The sequence below is a fragment of the Gobius niger genome, assembly GCF_951799975.1.
Source record: "Gobius niger genome assembly, chromosome: 6".
Classification (NCBI taxonomy): domain Eukaryota; kingdom Metazoa; phylum Chordata; class Actinopteri; order Gobiiformes; family Gobiidae; genus Gobius; species Gobius niger.
The window spans coordinates 10,622,786-10,648,048 of NC_136857.1; the positions used below are offsets into that span (position 1 = coordinate 10,622,786).

The 25,263-nt window shown below is 43.4% G+C and overlaps 1 protein-coding gene across 6 annotated transcripts in view; it reads right to left on the reverse strand.

The window, feature by feature from the left end:
- The window catches only part of casz1 (castor zinc finger 1), a gene marked incomplete at its 5' end in the record, with an annotated part of 85,849 nt that overhangs the window by 19,763 nt on the left and 40,823 nt on the right, over positions 1 to 25,263 (reverse strand). For 3 of the 6 annotated variants that reach the window (XM_079558559.1, XM_079558557.1, XM_079558555.1), the window contains 5 exons: positions 345 to 509; positions 5,287 to 5,377; positions 8,243 to 8,308; positions 9,649 to 10,546; positions 16,333 to 16,887. In XM_079558559.1, the coding sequence (XP_079414685.1) occupies positions 345 to 509; positions 5,287 to 5,377; positions 8,243 to 8,308; positions 9,649 to 10,546; positions 16,333 to 16,887 (1,775 nt within the window). Of the gene's footprint in view, positions 1 to 344; positions 510 to 5,280; positions 5,378 to 8,242; positions 8,309 to 9,648; positions 10,547 to 16,332; positions 16,888 to 25,263 lie in introns of all 6 variants that reach the window. The other 3 variants (XM_079558558.1, XM_079558556.1, XM_079558554.1) reach the window with 1 other exon arrangement.

Sequence of the window (25,263 nt, forward strand, 5' to 3'; positions counted from 1 at the left end):
ATAGTTATTTTGGGAGTCGCAGCCTGGAAAGTTTGGCCATCTCTGACGTAGTAGATATATAATACGAGCACTTGAACAGGATTTACACAATAAGTCAAATGCAATTCATATGCACATGTCAATGGTACAGCCAATTTCTACACGCCACTATCAGAAGAGTAAAATGGACAATGCTTCAGACTTCGGCCTGAACGATATAAAAGATTATCAGTGTTAAATCTCATACTGTAACCGGGTAACTCTGTGATATCATTTGTGTAGTGTTTCAGTGGGCCGTGTACTGTACGTGTGGTGAGTGCGTGGGCAGCAGAGGACGTGATGCTGCTCTCTGTAGTGTACTCCACCTGCATGCAGTGGTAGTGGGTGCTTTTTCCGTTCAGGTGGCAGCCGTGATAGTACACGCTGCAGTCGTCCAGGGGGCTGAATCGCATGAACCCGTGCTGGAGCGAGTTGTCCCTCTTCTTGTGCATGTTGTAATGCCTGATGACGTCCTGCTTGCTGGTGAACCTCTGTAAAACAAACCAATACGGAATATGGGATGGGAGAAGGAGCAGAAGGAGGAGGAGGAGGAGGAGGAGGAGGAGGGGGGGGGGGGGTGGGGGTATGGGGCAAAAATGTACAGCAACAGGTTGGCGTTTATTTAAACCAGAAACGGAATCAGCAACTTTATCTGTGTGGCAGCTGCACGACGCAAGAGCCAAGAAAGTGTGAGATGTCTCTAAAGTGACATGTTGTGCACTTATTGATTTACTTTGCGTATGTATCTTAACTGTATCCCATCTTAAATGCACCCCCCCCTACGGCTGCGGGACAATTTTAGCAAACTAGAACTCCCCTGTCCATGACATTCAACGGAAACTTTACAAGAGTGATTTACTTTGGTAATGGAAGCAAGTGCTATCCTTGGGTTTCGAGTGATATAAGCACATCAAACACTTGGGTTCTATTATTAGGAGGCAAATTGGTTGCATTTTGTTGTAATATAAAAGGAGCTGTATAACAATATAACAGTACTGACCACGGCGCCATAAAAGTGACAAAAATAAAGTTGTTATAACTATATGGTACTCCCTATTTTCCCTATCTCAACACTGTTTTTCCTAATCTTCTCCCATAATATCTTCCTTTTTTTTTTTTTAATTAAGACGGATCAATTGACATGCAAGATCACAGAGATGTCTGCAGCTCTGGAAAAAAACCTTGTTCCGTGCAGATGATTTCGGGGACGTGCTCAGGGGAAAAAAAACGCGAGACAACAGAAACAAACAAACAAGCCAACCAAAAAGGCGCTTTCAATCCGCTAAGATATGATTTCTATTCTAATGAATGCATTAACACTTGCTTTTGCCGAGAATATGCCCAGGGACTCCTCTGTTTAAAATCGCTACTAAATTCTCAAAATCCCCTTCACACACATCCACACACCCACACACACACACAAGGAAAGTGGCTCTGCGGAGACAACCAAATCTGCTGTAATTGGGCTTAAGCTGATATTACAGAAAGTGTAAGAGGAGTAGCGCAAATCAATGAGTCAGTGCTGCCTTCAATCCATATTTATCTCCAGTTGAGAGAAAAACATCAGAAAGCGGCATTCTTAAAAGCGGCTAATTGCGGTACAAAGTAGGGTAATTGCTTTGTGTCATGTGTTCCAGTGGTGCGCATGGAAGAAAGAAAAAAAAAAAAAGACGCGATAATGTAATGCTCACTGGCTGCTCGAGGATGGTTTTTATAGCTTATTTCTTAGATAGAAGAGATTGGGGGTTTCTTACTGCTGCAGAGAAATGCATCAGGTTTAGAAACACTAAAGCTGACATGGCTAAAATAGTGCACGTTGCCCATGTAGGATAGTTTACTGTTGTGACTTTTTTGGGGTACTTTTGAGAGACTCGGAGCACCCCATAATGCTCTCACCCACTTGCAAAGCCATCAAAATTTGGTCCTTTGGTCGATTAATCGTAATCTAAAGAAAATCACAGTTGAAACGGGTGCAATAAGCATGTCACATATGCTGCAATTATTAAGGTTATATAATGTCCTCTGTAAATCCTTCTCTCAAATGGCTCTTGATTTTTTTTTAATAAAATCTAAAATTGCTATTAGTTTCTCTCCACTGAAACTGCCCCTTCTGACAGATGTCCTACTCACGAACAGGTGCCCTCGATGAAGACATATTCTGTGCTATTCCCTTCACCCGTCAGTGGTCGTAATATTTTGCCTAATGAGTGCTGTACATTTGATCTATTGGGCCTTCCAAAATAGGCCCGAGCTGACTGGGAAAAAGATCTCATTTTCAGTGGAGTGGTGATGAAGGTTGGGAGCCACTTGCTACATTTATTTTGGGATTCCCACCAGAGTGGCGAGATGAACACCCGTACTCCGCTGCCGTACGAGGCCATGAAAGGAGAATGTCAGTTCTGAGCCAATGGAGCAGGGCTGGCACTGGGGTAATATTCCAACTCTGTGTGTCATGTAACATTTCATGAGTTATCACTTCCAACGGACCTGATCGTCTCCGCCCCAAATACACAGGGGGGAAAAAAACACATACTTTAACTAATAACTCAGTAGTAGAAGAGTTCTTGTAGTATAATAGTCAATGTAGCGCCAGTAAACGCTACAGGTGGTGTCATATACTTTTCAATGTAATGTAATGTTCACTGTAGTAGTAGCCAGAGCAATAGCACTAATGGTCAAAGCAGTGGCGTTAGTAGAGGGGGGGGGGCTCATTGGCAGCACGACTTGAGGAAAGTATTCAATCGCGGCTGCAGTGTACAATTACCTAGAGGCACCAGTAGAAGTGCAAAGCATTTTTTTTTTTACACTACATCAAAGGGCAACTTTTTATGATTTGTTTTTCTTGGATTTCTTGGAACAGTTTTTCTCCAAATTTCGCCACATCAGAGGTTTCATTGCAGCACCATTGGTTTGCTAGCATGCCGTTAGCTAAAAGAAAAAGCATGTGTTGTGTCATTCCCACCGCTCATCACCAGTGCAGTCTCTCACTCCTTGCTTTCTTTTGATTACATGGACATTATTTCAAATTTTAAAATGTAAAATATAAATGCTAAGGTCCCCGAAAGAATGCTTATGTCACCCATGCCTCCACTTTAAAGGCACACTGCGTAACATTTTGGACTATACCGTTGCCATCAATACAAAACAGGCTCCTAATGACCAGCTTAACACAGAAAATGCTATTTAATCAAAGAATGGATTTGGATGAGGATCTAACCTGTTTAAATCTATAACTCTGCTGACTTTAGTCACATCTCCATGGAGACGAGCTGGAGACGCACCCACTGCTGGTAAAGTCATGTCTTAGGAGAGATGAGCCGCTCACAGCAAAGGCACATGTTTGTTTGTACATTCATGACGTATTTTTCAATGATGAAAATATCTGTCGTAAAATAAACGTTTGTATTTCAATATTATTTATTGGGTAAAATGTTACGCGGTGTGGCTTTAAGCTGTGCAATAAGTACAATCTACTTTTTCTTGAATAATTTGCCTTTCCCGTGAGTAGCATTATTTCTAAATTAGGCACACTATGCGGCATGCCTCCTAAAGCACATCAGTCGGGCCCTCCACAGAGAAAAGCGGCGCTGACCGTGGAAATCGCCGTGATAACCTGAACTAACGCTCTAAATAATGACACGAGATGGTTTTCCTTTGTATTCCTCCAAGAACGTGTCTCCTCATCAGACTGTGAAGTGAGATCCGTAATGCTTTGGGCACATAAACAATATTTATCGAGCGCTAATCTTCCACTGATCGGGAGCAGACAGAGGAGATTACATCTGAAGACGGCTTCATTCAGAAAATTGTGGAGAAAAAGGGAAAGGAAAACACGCGGAGCCGGAGCATGGATTTTTGCAGTCTTTGAACAAATCTACCCGTGTTTGACTAACTCTCTCCAGCCATATGCCTCAGCAAACACCGAGTATTCTCATCTGCTTTGTGCTGCTCACATATACATGACGCGAGCTGGCACGGGGACAAGATTAATAATGTGAGAGGGGATTAAAGGCACCGGCAGATGTCTTCAGATATAGATGAGAAAGAGACGTATTTACAATTAACCCTTTGTAACGCCGGGCCAACTGTCACTGTGCGTCTGGGTTTTTTTTTTTTTTTTTTTGACTGTGTGAGACCTGCCCCCAGCTTACTCAGCGGACCAAAGACAAACAAAACTTCATGCTGCTGTGTAACGGCGAGTGACAAGATGACGCACTTTTGTGTTTGTATATACAGCACTGATGGCCACATCCTTTTATTGTGTCCTCAGCTAAACTCAGCGCCGCCTGACACGACGCTCCTTTAAGATCACCAGAGGAGACATTGTGTGCCTTAACGTACATTTGTCTTTTCATCACCCTCCTCCTTTACAAAAACTTTAGACAAAATCATTTGCAAGGGAATTTTGGCATAGGGCTGATTATGGGTGTCCTTTTTTTTGTGATTTTTGTTGTTTGTTTACCAGGTCATTATGACAAATTAGACACAATTTTTGCTAAAACATAGTTATCACGATTATATTTAAGATTTCACTTAAGAGAGTACCCATCTTTTTTAATTTGGGCCATTTTTGTGATGTTTATAGTTCCACTTCCTTATTGGACAGGAAGTGACATAGAAGAAGGTAAACAATTTTAAACTGTTGTTGTGCCAACCATGTTTAGTCAGTGGGACATGAGTCAAACTGCTATGTAGAGTTACCTTCTTCTATGCCACTTCAGTCAGCAGCTTAAAAAACAAAATAAAAACAACTTTTCTGCCCAATGTTTCTTCATTAAAACTGCTGCATCACTGACATAAAATGATAATTATAATATATATATATATATAATTATTATCCTTCTAAATAAGTCATATTTTCAAAAGCATTAAAACCTGTCATATGCACTTTAATTAACATAAATGTGGTATTATCTTCCGCTGTCCCTTATAAACATTAAATACCAGAGAGATGTTCCAATGTGAAACCATGACAAATCTGATAATTAATAAACCAAGTAACAATATTTTTATGATACATTTGAAGTGAACAGTTTCCTTTCCAGCACATGTATCCTTATGCCTTTCCTTAGCACATTGTGAGTGCACATTCTTGATGGTTAATAGTTATTTTATCAATGACAAATGTAACAAAACTCCAGTCGGTGCCGCTGCCACACACAAGTTATCAACCACATCAACGAAACGTTTAAATTGCGGTATTATTCTTCCATGCTGCTTAATGTGTATTTAGGCAGTGCTCAAAAAGGATAAAGTACTCACGCTCACCTGGTAGTTACACTCTGGGTCCATACAGTGGTAGTGCTCCCTGTACTGATACGCACAGTGCACGTGGCCACAGTGCTGACTGCCAGAAAACCTGAAAACACAAACACAAATGTTAGTATAAATCTGTGCAAACTGTATAGAGATATTTCAAAAGCTTTGTTCTCGATCACCTTCACAGTGGCCCCACTCGCCCACACCCCCCCCCGCGAAACTGACTCCTGCCTCCCACTCTGCCGCCACAATTTACCCCTCTGTCACACCAATTCAGCTCAAATTAGCTCCATTTACTTCCAAAGAGACACTTATTACTGTGAAACCTTTTCCCTCGATGCACTCAAAGAGGGATGGGGAACCTTGTATTTCTTTTACCGAGCCGTGAAAAACCTTGTTAAACGAGGGGCAGGTTAACCACAGAGAGACATCAGATAGCTCTAATTCATCCTACACAGAATCGCCACATTTCATTCGTTTTCTTGTAAAAAAAAAAAAGGGGAAAAAAGTGCTGAGCTTTTTGCTTCCGCGCAGCGCTTTTACGGCGTTGATAATAAGCCCGATGATGATGACTCTTTAAAATCCTCCAATTACCAGCAAAAACACACAAATAAACATTTGCTCTTCCGCTGCCAAGAGCTCCGTCTGCTGTAGCGCATCATGTGTGAGAGGAGGGGGGGAGAGAAGAGGGGAGAAGTGAGTATTTTCATGTTTTTTTTTTCTCCCCCTTGTAAGGATTATCCCACAGTCGCTTTTACAGATCACTTTGCAAAACGTAATATACCGTTTTCATGTGGCTCCTGTGAAGACTGGGATGCTCTCAAGGATTTCGGAGAGAAGGGAAATTGTTTATAATGATACAGTGGAGTAACGCGTGGAATTAAGCAATACATAATTAATTATTTTATAGTGATTGTTAAAGCAAGTGTATTATACTCGTTCAGATAAATATAAAGTTTTGGAATGTGCATGTTAGCTCTTTTTATTTGTATACAAACCTAAATCATATGGAGCTCAATAGTCCCGCCCACTTAAAAAAAAAATCCAAAAGTAAAAGTCTCATTAATTTTTCTTTATGTTATATTATATGAAGTTTGGCTGTTTTGGTATTTGCACTATGGGCGGTAGTTTACACAGCTGATTTGCATCCACCGTGTAGGCCTGCCACGATAACAGATTTGAAATTCGATACATTGAGGCAGGAAAGTATCGCGATAAACGATTTTATTGACTCTAGCGATACTAGATACTGTCAACTCTCAGGGGTGTAAATGACTGTAAACCTTGGTTCTAAAAGTGCATCATCACATCCTAACATACCACACAAGCTGCAATAAACATTAAATATAATGTAACTCAATTAGCATCCGCTAGAAATCAATGTTTTACAAAGGAAAAATAGGGGGGAAATGCTAATAAATGTACAGACGATAAATATCGAGCCCAAAAATATATCGTTTATCCGTTATTTATTGAACGATAAGTCGATATAATAATTATCGTGACAGCTTCAGATTTTTAATTCATGGAAACGATGAATTATACTTTTGTGGGTGTGACCAGAGCTGTTTCTGAGGTCCTAGAGCGGTACTTGGTGGTAGTTTTTACCTGCAAACTTTGAGCAACATCACTTTGAACACGCTCAAATTTGACTACAGATTTTGGCTCTGCACCCGTTGGATATTGTTTACCCTACACATCTATACACTTAGCCCCCCACCCCCCCCGCACGCCCCTCGAGACCGTGCCCCCCTCCCTCTCTGCTCGTTGCCCAGCTGTATCACTTTGCCTCTGGACAATTCCCCCTTGCCGCATCAGGGGGGCCTAATGGGCACGCCACTATTCAGCAGCAGATTAAATATTAATATAGCCACCACGACACACAGAGATTGCGGCGCATCTCCAGTTACAATACGGATACACGGATCAAAGTGCGCCCGCGATAGTGGGTGCATGAAAGCGTTTAAAAACTGTGACACAGGCGGCGGATCTTTTCAAATCATAAACTCTAGCGGTGTAGAGGAAGGCAGTCTTTTTGGGAGCATGTTTTTTAATATCGCTCATTTGCTAGACAATCCCTTTGCAACATTTGCCCTTTTTTTTAGAAACCCCACCTATCCCTTTTTTGCAACCCTCCTCTCTGCTTTTTTCCCCTCAACCTCAACACGGAAATTGAAACTGTATCTGGGCTTATCTGCAGCCTCCCCGTGCATCAACCGCCGAGATGTTTAGACAAATTTTATGCATTATGCAGCGCAAATATCAAAACAGTTCTTGGCACTGCCAGCAGAAGCCTCATTAAAAATTCCTTAATTAAATCTTCTTGCAAAATGTAATCAGTCCAAGGAAGGCTGCTGTGTGTGCGTGTGCGCGCGAGGAGGAGAGAGGAGAGGATGTACGTGTGTGTCTGTCAGTGCCAGCGCTTTGATTTGTGCCCTTCATGTTATGGCTTGGAGAAGTAATCATTAACGCCACTTTTCAAATCCGCTTTTTCTTTCCTTTTTAGAAACAGAATAAACAAACAAGAGATAATCACCTTTATAGCGCGGCCTCAGGATGAATTGCGAGTGGCCGACATTGTTCTCTGGCCATTCAAAGCCACGGCTCTCTATTGGTGTGAATGAGCGCCTTTTTACATCAGTTAGCGCTCACATAAAGCCACTATAGAAGCAGTTCATATCCTTGGTTTCTCAGTCGCCGGTAATGTCACAGAATTATGTTCACTCCGGTCGTTACAGTAAGTTCCTATTAAGCAATTTCTCTTTCATTACACCCCTCTACTTCAGCACAGCACATAAATTTGACTCTTTTCTAAATTAATTTACTGTGCGTGCAACATTCTCGTATAAGTCGAGTTATATGAGTGAATAAAGCACGGCATTGCGGGGGTTGAGAAAGTGTTTGTCTGTGTTTTGGACATATTTTTTTTTACTGCACAGAGAGGCTCGGTGAGGGATTTGCATACCTGGCAATATATTTCTGGTAGACGTTGACATCTTCGCCGGCAGGTTTATCTGGTGGCAGGCCATTTCTAATGCAACAGCAAACACAAAATAGACAGGATTAATGGTGAGGTGGGCCCGGCTGTTGTTAATAAAAACAAACTGACAGAATATTTACTTACACACCGCTCCCAAACTTTGCACTATCAATATGCATTTTCTTGTAGCATTACAGCGTTTTCATGTGGTGTATGAATCAGAGGTGGAAACCGCGCACTTTGATGCATGGGCTCCCAACCAATGAAAGGCAAAATGCTGGAGCAAAGGGACATTAATCTTTTATAGGGGTATTTTGGTGAGTGCTCGTATGCAAAACGGCATAATGGGGAAGTGGAAGAAAAGCTCTGAAAAGGTCTTTTCTGATCTTCCCCCAGAGCCTTGGCTCTAATGCCGATGTCAAGTTGTCTCCAATCAGTCTCAAACAAAAAGCTGAGGCAGGACTGCAGCCAAAGAAGACTGGCCTGAGCTGTTACAGAGAAAGTTTATGTGTAGTTTAATTTAGATGAATGTTAACATATTACTGAGACAGAGCTGTACTGAGTGTTCCTTGTTCCTGTGTGTAGGGTAAGTGTGATTACACAGTATTGGTTGTGCTTGACTCTTCGCAGCAGTGGCATTTAGCTCAGTGAGAGCCGCTCCACACGGGGGATGACCCGAGGTTAATCTGGCCCAGAGGGGAGGCAGGCTGCCAGACACTCTCCTCGGCAGACCCTTGTCACTGTACAGGCAGCTCACTGGTGATGTAGCCAAGCAGCACAACAGCAGCCAACCTGGCATGGCCACATGTGAAGAACTGCCTGGGCCTAACAGGCCTGGGATAGTCCTGACTGAGAGGGGACAAGGACAGTGTAACTCCTGCTCCAGCTTTTGGCCCACTGAGGCCTGACCCCAAACCACCACTCACTTGTTTTAAAGTGCACTCACAGCCTCCGTGACTGGCGCCAGGTTAGTCATGGCTCCAAAGTAATTAAGGGGAGAGTTGTTACACCCCAGCCAAACCAGAGAAGTCACTCACTTTGCGATGACTGTGCTAAATCAGTCTCCACGGAGTACTACAGCGAGTAAACACTTCATGAGCCTTCGCTACTCATCATGTAGTGGATCTATTGGGCGCTATGCGCTATTTCACACTACATTCCCGTTGGCTGCGGTGGAGCTAGCAATTACCTGTGCGTTAGACTAACGGAGTTGCAGGAGCGGTTAAGTGTATGCAGGCTGTACATTAACTCCAAGGTGTTTCTTAAAGAGAGTGTGAAGGACACAGTACAACCATAAAAATATAAAGGTTTGTGTGAATTCTTTTAGATTTCGTAAATTTAAATTTCCCAGCAACCAGAAGAGTAGAGTTCAGAAAACAAGAGTTGCTTACTTGACGGAGGACACAGTGCCGGAGGTGATGGAGTCAGTTTTGGAGAAGCTGGACTTGAGGTACTCAGCAGTGCTGAAGCTGAGATGTCCACTCTGGTCCATGGTGAGCCCGGGGGCGATGGCTCCTGTGGTCCCTGCAGTGGGGACTCCAGGGCCAGTACCAGGGTTCCCTGGGACTGAGGCCAGGACATTGGGCATGAGCGAGGCTTCGGGGTTCCCAGGCATCAACTTCTGAATCGCCCTAATGTCATATTTGGAGGGACGCCCCCCTTTGACAGTCTTGAAGGCGATGGCGCCGCCCATGTCGGGGTTTCCTTCTCCGGGCTTGAACAGGTGCAGGAACTTGACGTTCTCCAGGTCATATTTGGAGGGCCGCTTGTAGGCGTTACCGTTCTGCTGCTGCAGACTCTCGCCCCTCTTCAGCTTCTGAATGAAGAAGTCATATTTGGAGGAGCGTGATGCCATGTTGGGCATATGCAGAGAGGGGGTGGAGGACTGAGTGGCCCCCGGCTGGGGTCCTCCATGGGACTTGTGGTCCAGACTGGAGGGGAAGATCTGCGCCTCAGGCCCTGTCATGCCAGAGCTCTGCAGCAGGGCGCTCTTGTCTTGGGCCAGCTTGGCGTTGAGGTCATCTGGTTTGGGAGGGGTAGCGTGCATGGGCCAAGGCAACGTCTCCCCAGCCTTTAGCTTACGGATGTACTCTTCGTACTTGGAGAAGCGAGCGCGGCGGGACGCCTCCTCGCTGCTGAGGGATGAGGGGTCTGAGGTAGAGGCTTTGAGCTTCTCAAAGCTGATCTTCTTGTTCAGCTCATCCCTTACCTGCTGGTCATCGTAACCAAACATTCCCAGGAACTCGGTCATGGTGTTGGCTGCATAGTCTCGCAGGGCCGAGGTCTCTCCTGTGGACAGCACAAAAGAGAGTCATTAGGATGGACACAAATTCAATTTGTACAAAATTACATTAAGAGTTGTCAAATAGACAAATAATGACACCAATTGATCAAAAATAATGATAAACAACGCATTGACTTGAGGTCAATCCATCACTTTTATAAATCACTTTGTTTTGACATTTTAACTGATGTCTGTTCAACAAATGTCACACCACTTAATTTTTGTTTGTCACTTTAAGTTACAAATGAACTCACTAGATAAAGTGTGTTAAACTTTATGCACACATTCCATGCATGCATGGAAACTAGAACAAGCAGAAATCTCCACAAATCTGCTGTTTTGAAATGAGCACAATGAGTCTGCACTCTTCCTGTTAAGCACCAAGTCACATGTTGGCACAATCAGCTCGAACGACCCAAAATCTATAGAAGCCTCCCACAACACACTTGAATCACAAGTTGAAAAGTCCAAGCAGGGACGACTTCCTCAAGGACACAGCTGGAGTGTGGCCATCAATGTACAGTTTAATTGCATTATGTTGAGATTAATTCTGGCCCATTAAGTTGCAGGTTATTGCAAGGCTTCACTGAGTAAAGGGGAAAGACTTTCATAGAGATTTCTGAATTAGTTCATGGCGATCATGCGAGTGTTCCTATAGGCTTTCCAAAATAGACCCATCCATTCTCCACCAATCTCCAGTCGTATCATGTTAAAATGCTTATCTGGATTCATTCTTGGCACCATCACTTAACCTATTTTTTGTCCATTTTGTTTTATTGCTTCCCTCATCAGCAGACCACACATGATCTGACCAGAGGTAAATCCACCTACCACTGGGGTAATTAATACACAAATATTTTTGCTCTTGTCTCAAATTTCTTGCTAAATCAGTCTCTCTGGCCCCGGCTTTTCACATCTCCAGCGTGTAAAATAATCCCCAAATTTCCATTTGCCGTGTTGTGGAGGGTGGCTCCCGTGAGCGACAGTTCAGCATGAAAGGGGAGAAGGTGGATCGAAAGGGCATGAAAAATGTAAGAGGGGAGGATGAGGGATTTGAGAGGAAATACCGACATGTTTGCAGCAGATCGCTTGAGCAAATCTACGGTGTTTTCACGTGTACCCTGACCACAGGCTGACACACTGCCTCTAAGTGTGGGATCCAGTTCACTTTGCATGAGCTGATGCTTTAGATTCAAACTGTTGGAGCTGGAAGAAATAGTAAAAGTAGAGTGACACCTACACTACTAACATCTTCCATTACTATAATTACTGTTCCTACACCTACCGCTTCTGATACATTTCCGATTTTCACCGCAGCTACCCCCTTAAGCCGAATCACGTCTTTAGTCATTAAGAGATTGTAGGCCAGATCCGCTTGCATAAAAATGTCTCACCACACTTTGCTTTTTCTATCCTCTTGATGTGAGGAATGTGCTGATAAGTTGGCCGCTCACTGGAATGTACTGTTACTGTATTTATAAGGCCGCATCAGGTCGAGGTGTATCATATAGCTCTAAAGTTAGGACGGGCCCACCTTCTACATCAAATAAACCTGCACTTGACCAAAGGAGGAGTGACTATAAACGAAGCCTGGGTAATTTCAACTTTTGAAACCCACTGCTGCACTGACAAACTCCTCTATTTGGTATCGTTACTTCAAAATATGAGTACTTTATGTATGTTAAGTAGCATAAAGTAACGCCATTGTTACGACTATAGACACTAAAGGAAACTAATGAGCTTAAGTATACTGCCTCACTGTGATGAAAAAATACTCTAGCTACTGCAAATATAACTGTTGTCTGCGTTTCTGCCCTTAATATAGAAACGTTTTAAACTTTCTGTTGGTTTGAGAGCAATCGCGCAATTGCATGGGTTGACCCTGCCGTGGATTATTTCTGAGGCTACGAGTAAATCGGTTGTACTGACACAAAAGCCACCAGCCACCAGTGTTTCCTTTCACGCGAGGACAGATATAGCCATTCATATTCTATTTGCTGTGTGTAATTTTATCGTGCTCTCCTCAAAATGAGCTTGAGTCTCATCAGTGTCATCCTATCACTAAAAGCCCAATGATTGGACGCGAAAGGATTATAACTAGGGTGACCACAGATAACCTTTACAAAACACTGTGTAAATGAGGTTCGCACTCAGCCCTTATCAGCCACCGGTTAATAATGTCGTGTGGCTCCAGGTGGGAAGGCACTATATTGAGAAGTGTAACATTTTACATGTAAAAAAAATATATTGGAAGCAGTAGCAGGATTGAAAGTGATGAAAAGCCTATTATGAATAAAACAGCATGTTCAATTGTCACCATGACCGATACGCTGCACCTATGCAATGAATCTGAAAAGGGAGAAGAGCTCTCAATGAGGAAGTTCCCTTCACTTGTCCCACTGATATCAAACCCACACAGAAGTGGCTCCTATCTCGACACCTGCTGATGCTGAAGTTTATACACTAAACAGACCGGCCTTGTCTGGATTTGAGGCAATTAGAGGGCATTTTCTTCGCCGGACATGATAACCAGTGCCTTGATATGTGTGGCACTGACCAAACATGGCGGTCGCCGCACTGAGAGGCAGAGGTGTCGCCGAGATAAGGGCCACGCTGGGAGCTATATACGGACTAATCTACAAGGCACAAAGGATTCGGGATGGGTGACAGCTTCAAGCACAATATAGATAATATATGGTGACCTCAGAGGAAAGGAGGAGAAAGTGATTTGTACTTACATAAATCATCATTTTAATTAAACTGATCGTATTTGAATCATTGAACGATAACTCTTCTATTTTATTTGAACATTTGTTAAAAAAAAAACAATGTCTTGACAAATAGGTCCAAGCGCTATAGGGGGAATGGGCGAGATGAACTCATGCTACACTAATTCCAACACTTTTTAAAAAGCCATTTGCGCTTATGCGGGCAAATGAGTGCGAGTGTGTTTGTTTAAATGGCCGCTGGTATCCTAATAAAGAGCTGCTTTGAATAAATGACATGATGTGCACGGGCTGGGCCTAATTTGACACACACTAAAGTGCACATTGCCACCGCCGCTTCAAACTTCCACCCTGTTTGCTTAGTTAATTAACAGCCAGTAAATAGGGGGGGCTTTGAAAACGGCTCCAAATGAACAATAACCTTTCTGTGTGAACCCATGAATCGCAAATGGAAGCCGCGGTCAAGACTGTTTGATCCGCGACAATCTCCCCTTCACTGCTTTTTTTTTTTTTTTAACGCATTGTTTTTTTTCTTCTCTCTCTCTCTTCCCAATGACTAATGCGCCATCTAAATTATCTAGGAACAGTATTCCGGGGTTGGGTCTTGATAGGGGAATCCGCGCGATGCCGCCGTGTGAGGAGTTAAATGCTTTGAAGGTCGCACTTTCTCTCATTGATCTTGCAATGTTTGTTAATTACATTGTCACTGATGTTGTGCGAGATAATTAAGCCACTATGTTTATATGCATAATTGTGTGCACTCCGCATCAGCCTTTTGAAAGACAGCGGCGAGGAGAGGGAGAGGGAGAGAGAGAGAGAGGAAAAAAAAATGTTTTAATTGTGCGTCAAGGCAAAACATGGCAATATAGATGCCCTAGTTACAATCAACAAAGAAAAGAAAGTGGCTCGCGATAGTCTTTAAACATTCAAGCTTGTAGAGTAAGTAGGAAAGGGAAAAAAAAAGACGGAAGACAATGCATATTCAGTGCTCATGAAATAAACAGAAAATGACTAATTAAAACCACAAGGACGGCTGCTTCTGAAACCTGTTTTTCTCAGAAGCCCCTGCTCTCAATTCGTCTTGGCGCGTGTGGCCAAAACGAGTATACTAGAAATCAAAAAGATGCGCAGTCAAAAAAAAAAAAAGCGCTGTACACCGTCTGCAGATGAAAGATCCAAAAAAAAGTGAGGTGAGTCGGTGCAAAACAAAACTCCTCGTTTGTACCACAACAACCGGTCGCACCTGCACAAAAAGCTCTCCTCCCTCCCCTGCTCTGGTGTCTGTCAAAACGCCGCTTTTGTATTCCTATTATTGTGCGTGTTTTTTTTTTGCTTTGTTTTACGGCTTTCTTTTTTTTTTTTTTACAACTTTTACAAAGGGCGCCTTGTCTCAAATAGAGGAGGAGTGCTGAGGTCACGGGCGTTGGAAATGCACTAAAAGATTGTTTGTGCCGTAAATATATTCAACTTTAGACCTACATCTTATCGCTTTGATAATGTGAAATTTGCACCGATGGAAAAAGCCACGGCTCTTGATTAAATGAGGTTATTGCGGAGCACGAGGCGTATTATTAGGAAATTTCATAAAACATAGTCGAAAGTGCAGTGATAAGGGTATACTTTATAGAGATAACAGAGTTGAAAAGTAACTCATTTCACCTCGTCGTGTCTAATGCTTGTTTGTCAGTGTGGGCATAGACTTTTTGATAGAAATGCACTTTTGCCATAATAACCTGGAATTAAGTGGCCAGATATGATTATAGCGGAAACTGTAGTCATAGCAACAGTATAGGTACAATGTATTGAAAAATCAGTGATGTGTGTTTGTTGGTAGGAGTGAAAATCTTGCATTAACAACAACAACATTTGAAACACTTTTGTTATTGTGTTTGTGTAAGCTAGAGAAGGGCTGTTAACGTCATCATCTGTTGTTTCGAGCTGTGGATGTTTCGCCTTTCACCACCGCGGCCCTGTCAAATTAGAAGAAGCAGGCTGGCTCCTTTTACAAATAATCTGTATAAATGAGTCAGCCTGTTGCTTGTAATTCCAGCGTTTGACACCCGCTTCGTATTGAAAGGCAAAAACTGCTGTAAACAAGTAGTGCAGATAACTTATGCCTTTCTTTTCTTAACTTTAGTGACATTTTGTTTATTTCAGCCACCTCTCTGAAAAGATACATAAACGCCGCTCCACTACTCTATTCATGACCGTTTAAGTGAATTTCCTAAAGGGTGCTTTCCAGAAACACACTCAGACCCCTCAACCATGCATTGTGATGGTGGAGCTTTGAGCGGTGGCTAAGTTTAGTGAGCTTAGAGAAAAATCAAAGACTCAGTATGTAATCCGGGTGTAATATGAAGCTTAGCGTGGACCAGCCATGCGCTCTGGCCCTCAGCTGCTGCGGAGAGCATAGACAGCCGCATGTTGTAAGTCTACTCCATTTATGCATTTCTTCATACGCTGGAGCAACACACAGACAAGTTCCCCTGTCCCCCCTGTGTCTCTGCCCGGCTATTCATAATGTAACAGCGGGGAGGCTCTTTCCAATAATAGGCCCACTTAAGTATATGTCACCTGCTCTCCAGTCAACGCTGGGCTATTCAGTACAGCACTTGAACTGGGCCCATTACATGTACTTTTTTACCTGGTGGTTGGGGGAGATTGGTCTGGTCAAATAGCCTAAATGCTATTTGCTATTTCTCTGAAAGGTAGCGTTTCACTTAGGCGCCACAAATGTCAGAGCAGAGTTTCTGCCTGGGATCCTGTTACTGATGAAGCAACCAGAAAACACTACGGGAGTCACGGGTTTGGCCAAACGGAGGTGTCTCGATCAGTGGCGCTGCCAACGTTAACAACAACAACTTGGTGGTCTTTACATTTAACCTTCAACTCCAATTGTAACTTCTATGTTGAACTAATATGAAAATGTTTTCTGTAGTTGAATAAGTTCATTTATTTACTTTTTATTGTAACATAAATGTGTGGTTCTGCTCGATTAACTGGTAATTTGTGAAGACCTTCAGGGGTGTGTGTGGACTGGGAGGTCTGAGTGCAACAGGGGTTACCTGTCGAGGAGAACTGTGGCCGGCTCGGGCCCTCACTCGGCATGTAGGATGTGTTGTTGGGGGGCCTGGCTTCTGTGTCCTTTTCGTCATGGTAACTGTCCTCCTGGGAGCCAGTAAGCGGCTCTGGGTCCTCTGCGTTGTCCTCATCATCGCTGCAGCCTGTGGGCTGTACCATGTACACGCCCTCTGGAGCGCAGTCGTCATCATTACTGGCTCTCACTGAGCTTTCCTCGTCATCACAGTCGCCCAGCGGCTCCTCCCCGTACTCTCCGTTCACCCACTTCTCGATGGCCTCACGCCTCTTCTGGTCCTCCTCCAGGCTCTGGCTCAGGCTCAGGCTCTCGGGGAAGTTGCTCTCATTATCGTCGTAGTGGGAACTGCCTCGCTCACTGTTCTCTGCTACACTCTGGTCTCCCTCGGCATTCTGGGAGCTACTGTCATACACCACCTGGCGGCTCAGCTTGGCACAGATAGCATTGAGTTTTAGGCCACCTTTCCTTTTGGCGGCCATCTTGGGTTTTCCTGAGGTCGGTTCAGTGCATAAACTCCTTTCAGCTGAAACACACAAGAACAAAGACGCGAGGGAAATAAGTTACAGTTGAACCAGACACTTAACAATACACACAAGTGATGAGGGCATTTCATATGTGCCTTTATCAAAACAATCAGCGCCGCACAATGAGGCTGCAGCTGCTGCTATTATTAACCTGTGAGAGCTCTTCACATGCAGCCCGAGACATGAGGCCACACAGATGCACTGTACATGTGCCTGTGGTCAGCCCAGTGGAAAACAAGCAGAAACAGCCTCGGTGAGTTCAAACAGATAAGTATCAGACCCCCTACTGCACTACAGGCTCTAAACACAGCCACATAATCCTTCACACTGCACCACTGTGGGCCTCTGTCAAATGTTCACTCTCACCTCAAGAGGCTCCGCTGCTGCCACTGAGAGGGCTGCACTCTGTCCCAACTGTCACACGCTTTTAAGGCCTTTTTAGAGACACTAGCTAACACAATAAGGTTGAGGTGTACTTTATTGATGAGCAATTTGTCGAAAAAAATAAATAAATTAGCACAGTAGTAGCTTCAGTTCAATAGCTTTACAGTCATGGTGTCATTCTAAACCTATTTCTGCATTCTTTTCCTTTGAACTCACACTTGAACCTGTTGTCCTCTGTCACAAAGGTACAATATGTAAAAAATGCTTTACATAAGAAGACACAGAGCAGAGTCCCGGGACATTTTTCCCCCCAGTGCGCGGCCTCTGTGTGAACAATAGGGCATGCTTTGGGACAGGAATGGGTGGCATTATTTCAACCCAAGTGGGGCTATCTTTATAACATGTCCTGTGATGAGGCACGAACAGCTGCTTGTGGCATTCCTCGTCCTGGTCCTGCCTTTTTAGGGCAGAAAGTGCACTCTGTTACCTTTTCTCTTTATACCCCCCCCCCACCAGTTGCAAAACATCATCCCCGCAAGCTTTTTCCACAGCTCAAAAGTGCAGAGAGATGCTTATCGAGTAGTAAATAACTACTTCCAAAACAAGATAATTATGAGTAATATAACACGGGGATATTTGAAAGCGCATGAGAGGGGTCGAACGTTTAAAAAGTGCTCATACACCAAAACACGGGAAGTAGTAATAGTGTTTTCAATAGACAAAAAGTATGTTCAAATATCATCAAGTGGACTGGGTTGATCGAGTTGAAGATGTTTCGCTTCTATCTTCAGAGGCTTCTTATTGATCTTGTAGCCAAACGTGAGACTACTTTCTTTTAAATCTCCACAACGATGGGAAATTTCTAGGTGACTTGAAGCCTACACTAACAGGAATGTGCACAACACACATTGCAATAACTGCCACCTTATTTTTTGAATCATAATACTACTACTACTACTACTTCTACAGCCCCTCTACGTATTACGACTTCTGCGGTTCACACCCACGACTACCTAACACCGGCCTAACCTTTCCTAGTTTGTACAGTTTTATGAGAAAATACTTGTTAGTAGGAGGCATTTTTTATGGAGAGTAATGCTCTATATCATCAGTAACTAACTTCTGGCTTAAAGACCCAATCCACTTTCTACAATAAGCGGCACTCTCCTCTTCATTTCCCCCTCTGCCATAAAGAGCCACGCACAATCATACCCCCAGCCGTAGCCGGCATTATGTAAATCGCATCGGCGTGGCATAAAACCCACATTTTCATTTTCTTTTGCAAAGCTCAAAATCATTAGAGGATATATACAATTTACCGATCGGCTCTGTGCTGTGACAATGCGCCCGCCGCTCCTACACACACACATGCTTTCTCAGTTACACTATTTACTCTGCTGGGCTTCCTGTATGAAACAATGACTGCAGGAGTTATGGCGTTTTGAGGGGGTTGCACATTACTGTACAATTTAGTGCAGACAATTGCAGGCGAGGGGTGAAGGGGTCAGCGTTTAGAAGACAGCAATTTTGGGGAAAGAAAAATCAGCTGGAAAAACTATTAGGAAGTGGAAGACATAAATTTTAAAGATTTTTTTTTTTTTTTTTTTTTTCCCTCACAAGGAAGATTGAGGTCATTTGGGTGTTGCAGAGGAGGTCACTTTTTCGGTTTATGGTGTTCAGTATTTCATGCCTTAACTACCGATTTCCTTTGCATCGAGAACTCGAGCTCCTTGTAGGAAATGACCCCGACATAGCTGCTCGGGGACTGTTCTCACTGTTGCACAAAGGCTTGGACTAGGTTGAAAGAGGCAACGGTTTATCATTGACAAAACGAAGAGTACAGATCTCTGCAAATACACTGTACTTATCTGAAAATGGTGGAAATGGCAGCAACAATTTCCTTGTTCTAAGGAAGAATGAGATGAACTAATTATCCCAGTTCTTCAGAGGGATGAGTTTAGTTTAGTTTATTGGCTTATAAACTAAGCACTTTTCACAAATTTCAGTGTGCTTTACTGTCATGGTGAGGCTAACAACAATCAAAAATGCTAGCTAGATGCGCCACACACCGTAGTCTGTTTGCACGGTCTGCTTTTACGGGGCTTTAAAGGCACAGTGCGTAACATTTTGGACTATACTTCTGCCATCAGAACAAAATGATCTTAATGACCAGCTCAACACAGAAAATACAATTTTTGCAGTGGGTAATCAAAGAATGGATTTGGATGAAACCTAACCTAATTAAATCTCAAATTCTGCTGACTTTAGTCACCATCTCCATGGAGACGAGCTGGAGACGTACCCACTCCCGGTAAAGTTAGTCATGTTTTTGTAGAGGTAATCCGCTCACAGCAAAAGCACATGTTTGTACATTTATGAGGTATTTTTCAATGATAAAAATATCTGTCATAAAAAGAAATGCTTGTGTTTCAGTTTTATTTATTGGGTAAAATTCTACACGGTGTGGCTTTAAATAAATTGTCATGGTAAAAATGGTTATTCTTACCAGGAGTTTTGTTGTATTAGTTGATTTCTGAATGGATTAAAGCACACTTGGCAGCTATTTTTTCCCATCCCCTGTGTTTCTTTTTTTTATCTTCAGTGTGCATGATCTTGCCGTATTATTCTTATTGTTAAGGTTCAAGTCTATTCCAACAAATTAAATATTGTTAGCTATCCCTACGGAAAACTGTGGTACGCTTCGGTGGTTCACGGAAGCTGTCGAAACTATTATTTATGCTAAGGGTTTCTGTCCACGCGCCACACGAGTTTTGCCATCGCTTACAACAGGCATTGCTATGGTAACGCTAAGCTGTTTACCTCAAGTCATTTGTGTGCATGATAGCGTACAATGAGATAAAATCTATTGGGACCTACATGAAAGAACAACTTTCCCCCAGAGGGACTGACTTCTTCCACCCCCCCAACCTCTGAACAGCAACCTTTCCAAGAGTCCAGTAAGCAATCTCTGCCTTATTAATGAATATCACGGCGAAAAACAACAACTGTCACACGCATCGGACATTACTCACGGCCCGTTTTAGCCCGGTGTGCTAATTGTCAAAGGAGGAGACACCTCAGTAAGCATTGCGCATGGGGAGGAGGGGGAAAAGCGTTTTGAATCTGTACGCGAGTCGAAAAAACAAATGCTTTGCTCCCTGCTTGTGTCAGCAGTGACATTCGTTATACTGGAGGCAAAGCAGGGCTGCGCGATCCACTGCCATATGTTGTCTGTATAAGGCCAAAACATGGGGAAAAAGAAAAAGTAAAAAAAGTTTGGAGCACAGCAAGGTCTTTTTCGTGTTTGTTCCTAAAAAGACAAAGTTATTTTCGGACGCTGGTTCTTCTCAAACAGAGATGACACCCCCTCCGAGCCCTGAGCCAATGCACTATCTGTTAAGGAAAAGGAAAAGCACAAAACGAAAATGGTGCATGGACTAAAACTAAATAAAGATGTACTTAAAGCAGTAACTCATGCCCCTAGAGGCCATAAGCGCCACTACAGGTGTCATAGGTGTTACGTTTTTTTAATTGTCCATGAGAGTAAATACTAGGCTGACAGAAAACACAAAGGGAGAGAGGGATATTACACAATGGAGATTAAAAAAAATTCACTCAAACTTGGCTGTAAATACTGTATAAGTGATGCTAGCCCGCTGTTAGCTTTGCCCGTTAGCCTGTTAGCTTCTTCTTCGTGATTCCATTAGTGTGTATTGGGGCCTCCGACCCGAAGCAGGGAAAGTTGCAAGTGTGGTTTTCTGGCCAGAGACACCAGAGGCAGATGAAAGACCCCCCAATCATCCCACCAACACTTGTATTGCCCCCAGAGTGACTACGAAAAGGATTTATTAAGGCAAATAAGCTACTTAATACTGCTTTAATTATGACACTGGTACAACAGCAGCCAGCACAGGCATCGTGATCAAAAATGTGCTGCAATGTCTCAGAAGTAACACAAACGCAGACACTGGAGCAGGTACCTCTGGTGTTACGTGAGACTTTACAGGCGATACTCATTAGCCCATAGAAGGTCAAGTATTTGTAAAAGAAGGTCAAGTAGGCTGAATAATTTAGAGCCGGTTTAAGTCCTGGTTTACTCCTAAGCAAGCCCTTGATCTACGTGTTTTCTGGTAAAGTTTTCTTCACCGTAAGACTTTTCTGTTTGTCGTCTCACGCGCAAGCATAGATATTGTGCCCAATCAAGTTACATTTGAAACCCTAATAACTCTGTTGGAAGCGCTTTATTTGCGTGAACGTGCGAAGACTGCAATCAAAGTCAATCGTCCCCAACTTTATAATGTATGATTTAAGTTAAAGCGCTGGAGAAAAACTTAAAGACTCCCCGCGGCGCCAGAGATGTCGATATTTAGCCGTTTAAAGCTAATCAAACACGGGTACGGCGGCGTCGAGATCCCCGCTGTGTTTTTCGACATGACTGACACAAGGACAAGCCCCCTGCAATATCTGCTCTTAATTAAGCCAAACAGGTCTGCGTGGATTAGTCGACAGTGTGTAAACCAGGATTGGAGCAGCTCTCGTGAAAAGAAAAAAAAGAAAAAGAAAAAAAAAAGAAAAAAGCCTGGTAGGAACTTTATGAACCTGGGGCAGATTAATCGACGGCGCTGCAGCTCGTCGCGGAGGAGACTCTCAAGGGAGACGTTTAGAGAAGTCACAGCAGCGCACACAAACTAAAGGGATCAGGTTGAGGATAAGGTGTATTTTAAATCGCAATAAGATTAAAAAGGTCCTGTTCATATTTTTGTGTGTGTAAGACTCAAAAGTGTCTGTACCAAGGACTAAACAAAGCCTGATTGAGAAAATAAACGAAACTGGCGCTAAAACCAACTGTCCCGGAGTGTGAACCAATATTGACAAAATTACAAAGGGAAATCGGGCTTATGTAGTTCGGTTTGGGTGCAGATTACAGCATGTGTTTGTGTTTTTCACTGCGACATTTAGTGCAGCCCATATTCTACGGAGAGACATTCAAGCCACACGATGATCCCGCTTTTATTCCGCTGCATTTAAACAGTTTTCCCGCTCCTTCTCGGTGCACACGCGAGGGCCCTGGAGAAGTCAAGCGAGAAGCCTCTGATGGACACAGGCGGCGCGACACTCAGCCCCGCGCAGACCCCGGCATCTGGCCCCTCTCTCATTTTTATTACACGAGAATAACAATAAGCAGGTCGCTCACCCCGCACTGAGATTTCGCCACCGTTTTCCACCACTCTGCGCCTCCGATGCCGTCGAATTTCCATTTTTCCGCATGCATATTTAATTGAGTTTTGTCCCAGTGGTGCGGAAATGATTTGTTTTTTGCTCTCTGTTCACTTGACTCCTCTTCGGAGTCGCTAACCCTGATTAAGACGTTGCCGGTAATTTCCCAGCGCACACCTTTTTTTTTTTTCTTTTTTTTTTTTGGCGCATTAATGGTTCTGATCGTCTAATTAAAACTTCTCAGCTCGACTGCTGATCACCGCTCGTTGTGCCTCTGACCTGAAGTTTTAATTGCCGCATCACAAGCGATAATAATAATTTTGAGGTTCGGATGATTAAAAACAATGCCACTGCCAACTAGTTGATAGATGGGGGTTTTTTTGGGGGTGGGCACGACGAGTTGTAAAGACTCCAAAAGAAAAAGATCAATGCACATTCAAATCTGCCATGCAAAAGTGCTTTGGAGTTTTTAATGTAAACGTACAGACTGCACAGGTCTGCCAGTCAGGGCAGAGGCGGCACCGGAGGACGCAGGGTTATGATAAAGCCACATAAAAGATGACGACAGGCCAAGGCACTCGGCTTATTTTCATAAAAAGATAATGGCACGGCAGGGCAGCACAAAAGGCACATTGTTCCTAAAGAGAGTGAGTGGAAAAAGTGAAGCTAAAGTGGCTGCTGTGTGCAATAAAACATGATACTGATGAGATAGAGGGAATGAGATACAGATTAGTGCCAAACAAAAGAGAAGTCAGGTACTTTGAGGCTACAAAGCAGGACAATTTTAAACAACTAACAAGAAACATGACTTAAGTTGGAAACGTGTGCCCAAACTATCCCCCCCTCCCCTCTCTGATACACAACATGTGAGTGTTTGAAAAATAGATAAAGTGGCTCGGACAGAGTTTGCCTGGAAAATGCCACCAGCACCAACCTGTCACTTTTCATTCTGTTTTTAACCATCCGATTTGTAATGGCTTTTTGAGGTTCCACTGCAGGATCAATGAGCTGCTGTGGTACATGCAAACAAGCACGCACTGCCGGCCGCTGTCTTACCCCGGCACCGAGCGCTCTCCTGTCCCTCTCTCGCAAATCTATTTTATTATTAATCACTCCGCTGCACATCTGTCTGCTTGTTGCCTATTTTTTTTCTATCAATAAAGCACTTATTGCTTTTAGTCTCCAATGTGACCTTGCCTGGTGCCGACCTTGGAAGGACCAGCTCGGGCTATTTGACTATTTGCCGCCCTCGTTTCTCTCTTGATGTCTATGGGCTGTTATCATCACACGTCTCAGGCCACTTCAGGAAAAAGGCCGAATACCTCCCCCCCCACCCCCCTCCACCCTAAGCACACATAAGACGGTGACCAGGACAATAGCTTGACGAAAACAAAGTATATTTCAAAGTTAAGGCGGAAAGAGGAAAGACGTTGAACTCGGGGGGCGCAATCAGGACGGAAAGTTAAAGACTAAGGACACACACGCCCTCTAAACTTCATCACAAACACCGTAATTGTGGTGTTTTCCAGAAGCAAAAGAGAGGTTAAAAAAAAAAAAACAGAGTGATGAGAAGCGTTCTGACAGCCGTCGACCAAAACAGACACTTTTTATATTCAGGGGTAGTGCGCAGACAACTGGTTAAAGTTGTACATGAAATCTGGAGGCACAGCTGGTCTTTGACAATGACCAAAGACTGAAGCTTTTAACTCCGGGCTTTTAGAAAGTATTTAATGCGCTATTGTGGATTCAGGCAAAACAAACCCGGCGGCACAGCAGCTAGCGCATTCCCGCTCATGTGGGGCTTTTCTGTGTGGACTTTGTATGTTCTCACTGTGGATGCTCCGGTTCTACCAAAAACATGTAAAACTGGTTCCCCTCTGGAGCAAGGACTCCCTTGAAAAAAACTTATTCTGAAACCCCACTTTTCTGGTTAAATAAAGGCCAAAAATAAACCACTTCTTTCCGGGACTGACAGTAGGTAGTATGATAGTGTATATGACTCAGTTGCATAATTATCATTTTATTTCAGTGAAGCAGCCATTTTAATGAAGAAATGTTGGGCAAAAAAATGAATTTTAAGTAGACAGGAAGTGACATAGAAGAAGGTAGCATTCCATAGCAATTTGACTCATTTCCCATTGACTTAACATGGTTGGCACGGCAACAGTTTAAAACTGTTTCCTGTCGGTGTCCAATAAGGAAGTGAAACTATAAACATCACAGAAATGGCCAAACTAAAGAAAGCTGGGTACAAAATCTGAAATATAGTCATGTTAACTTTGTTTTAACAAAAAATGTGTCTAATGGGTCATATGCACTTTAAACTCCACCAGTTGCGCCTGTACCACACTTTGAAAATCCCAAACATTTCTGTTTTTTCCCTCATGGTAAAATGAACAGGCAACCCCTGTGCCCCTCCCTCATGGCTGTGGCAAGTGCAAGGCATTGTGGGTAGTGTGTACAGTGGAGGAGAAGGGGGCTCAGCGGTGCACCTCTTGAGGGCCCTTGAGCTAATATCTGCACAGATTAACTGCTTCAGTAGGAGTTTGGTCACGGGGATCTGTCTCTTTGCCTCTGTGGTCTGTCGGGAAGGTAATGTGTGTTCAACAGTCTCAAAGCGAGGTCCAGAAGAAATATGTACGAAAAAAACAAACAAACAAACATAGGAGTCTAGGCCTGAATGATTTTAAAATATTTTGGAGCGTTATCATTAGGGAGAGCTAAACTCCAAAACTCCATTCATTTCAGAGCTTGTTTGGGGAAAAAGATGTTGG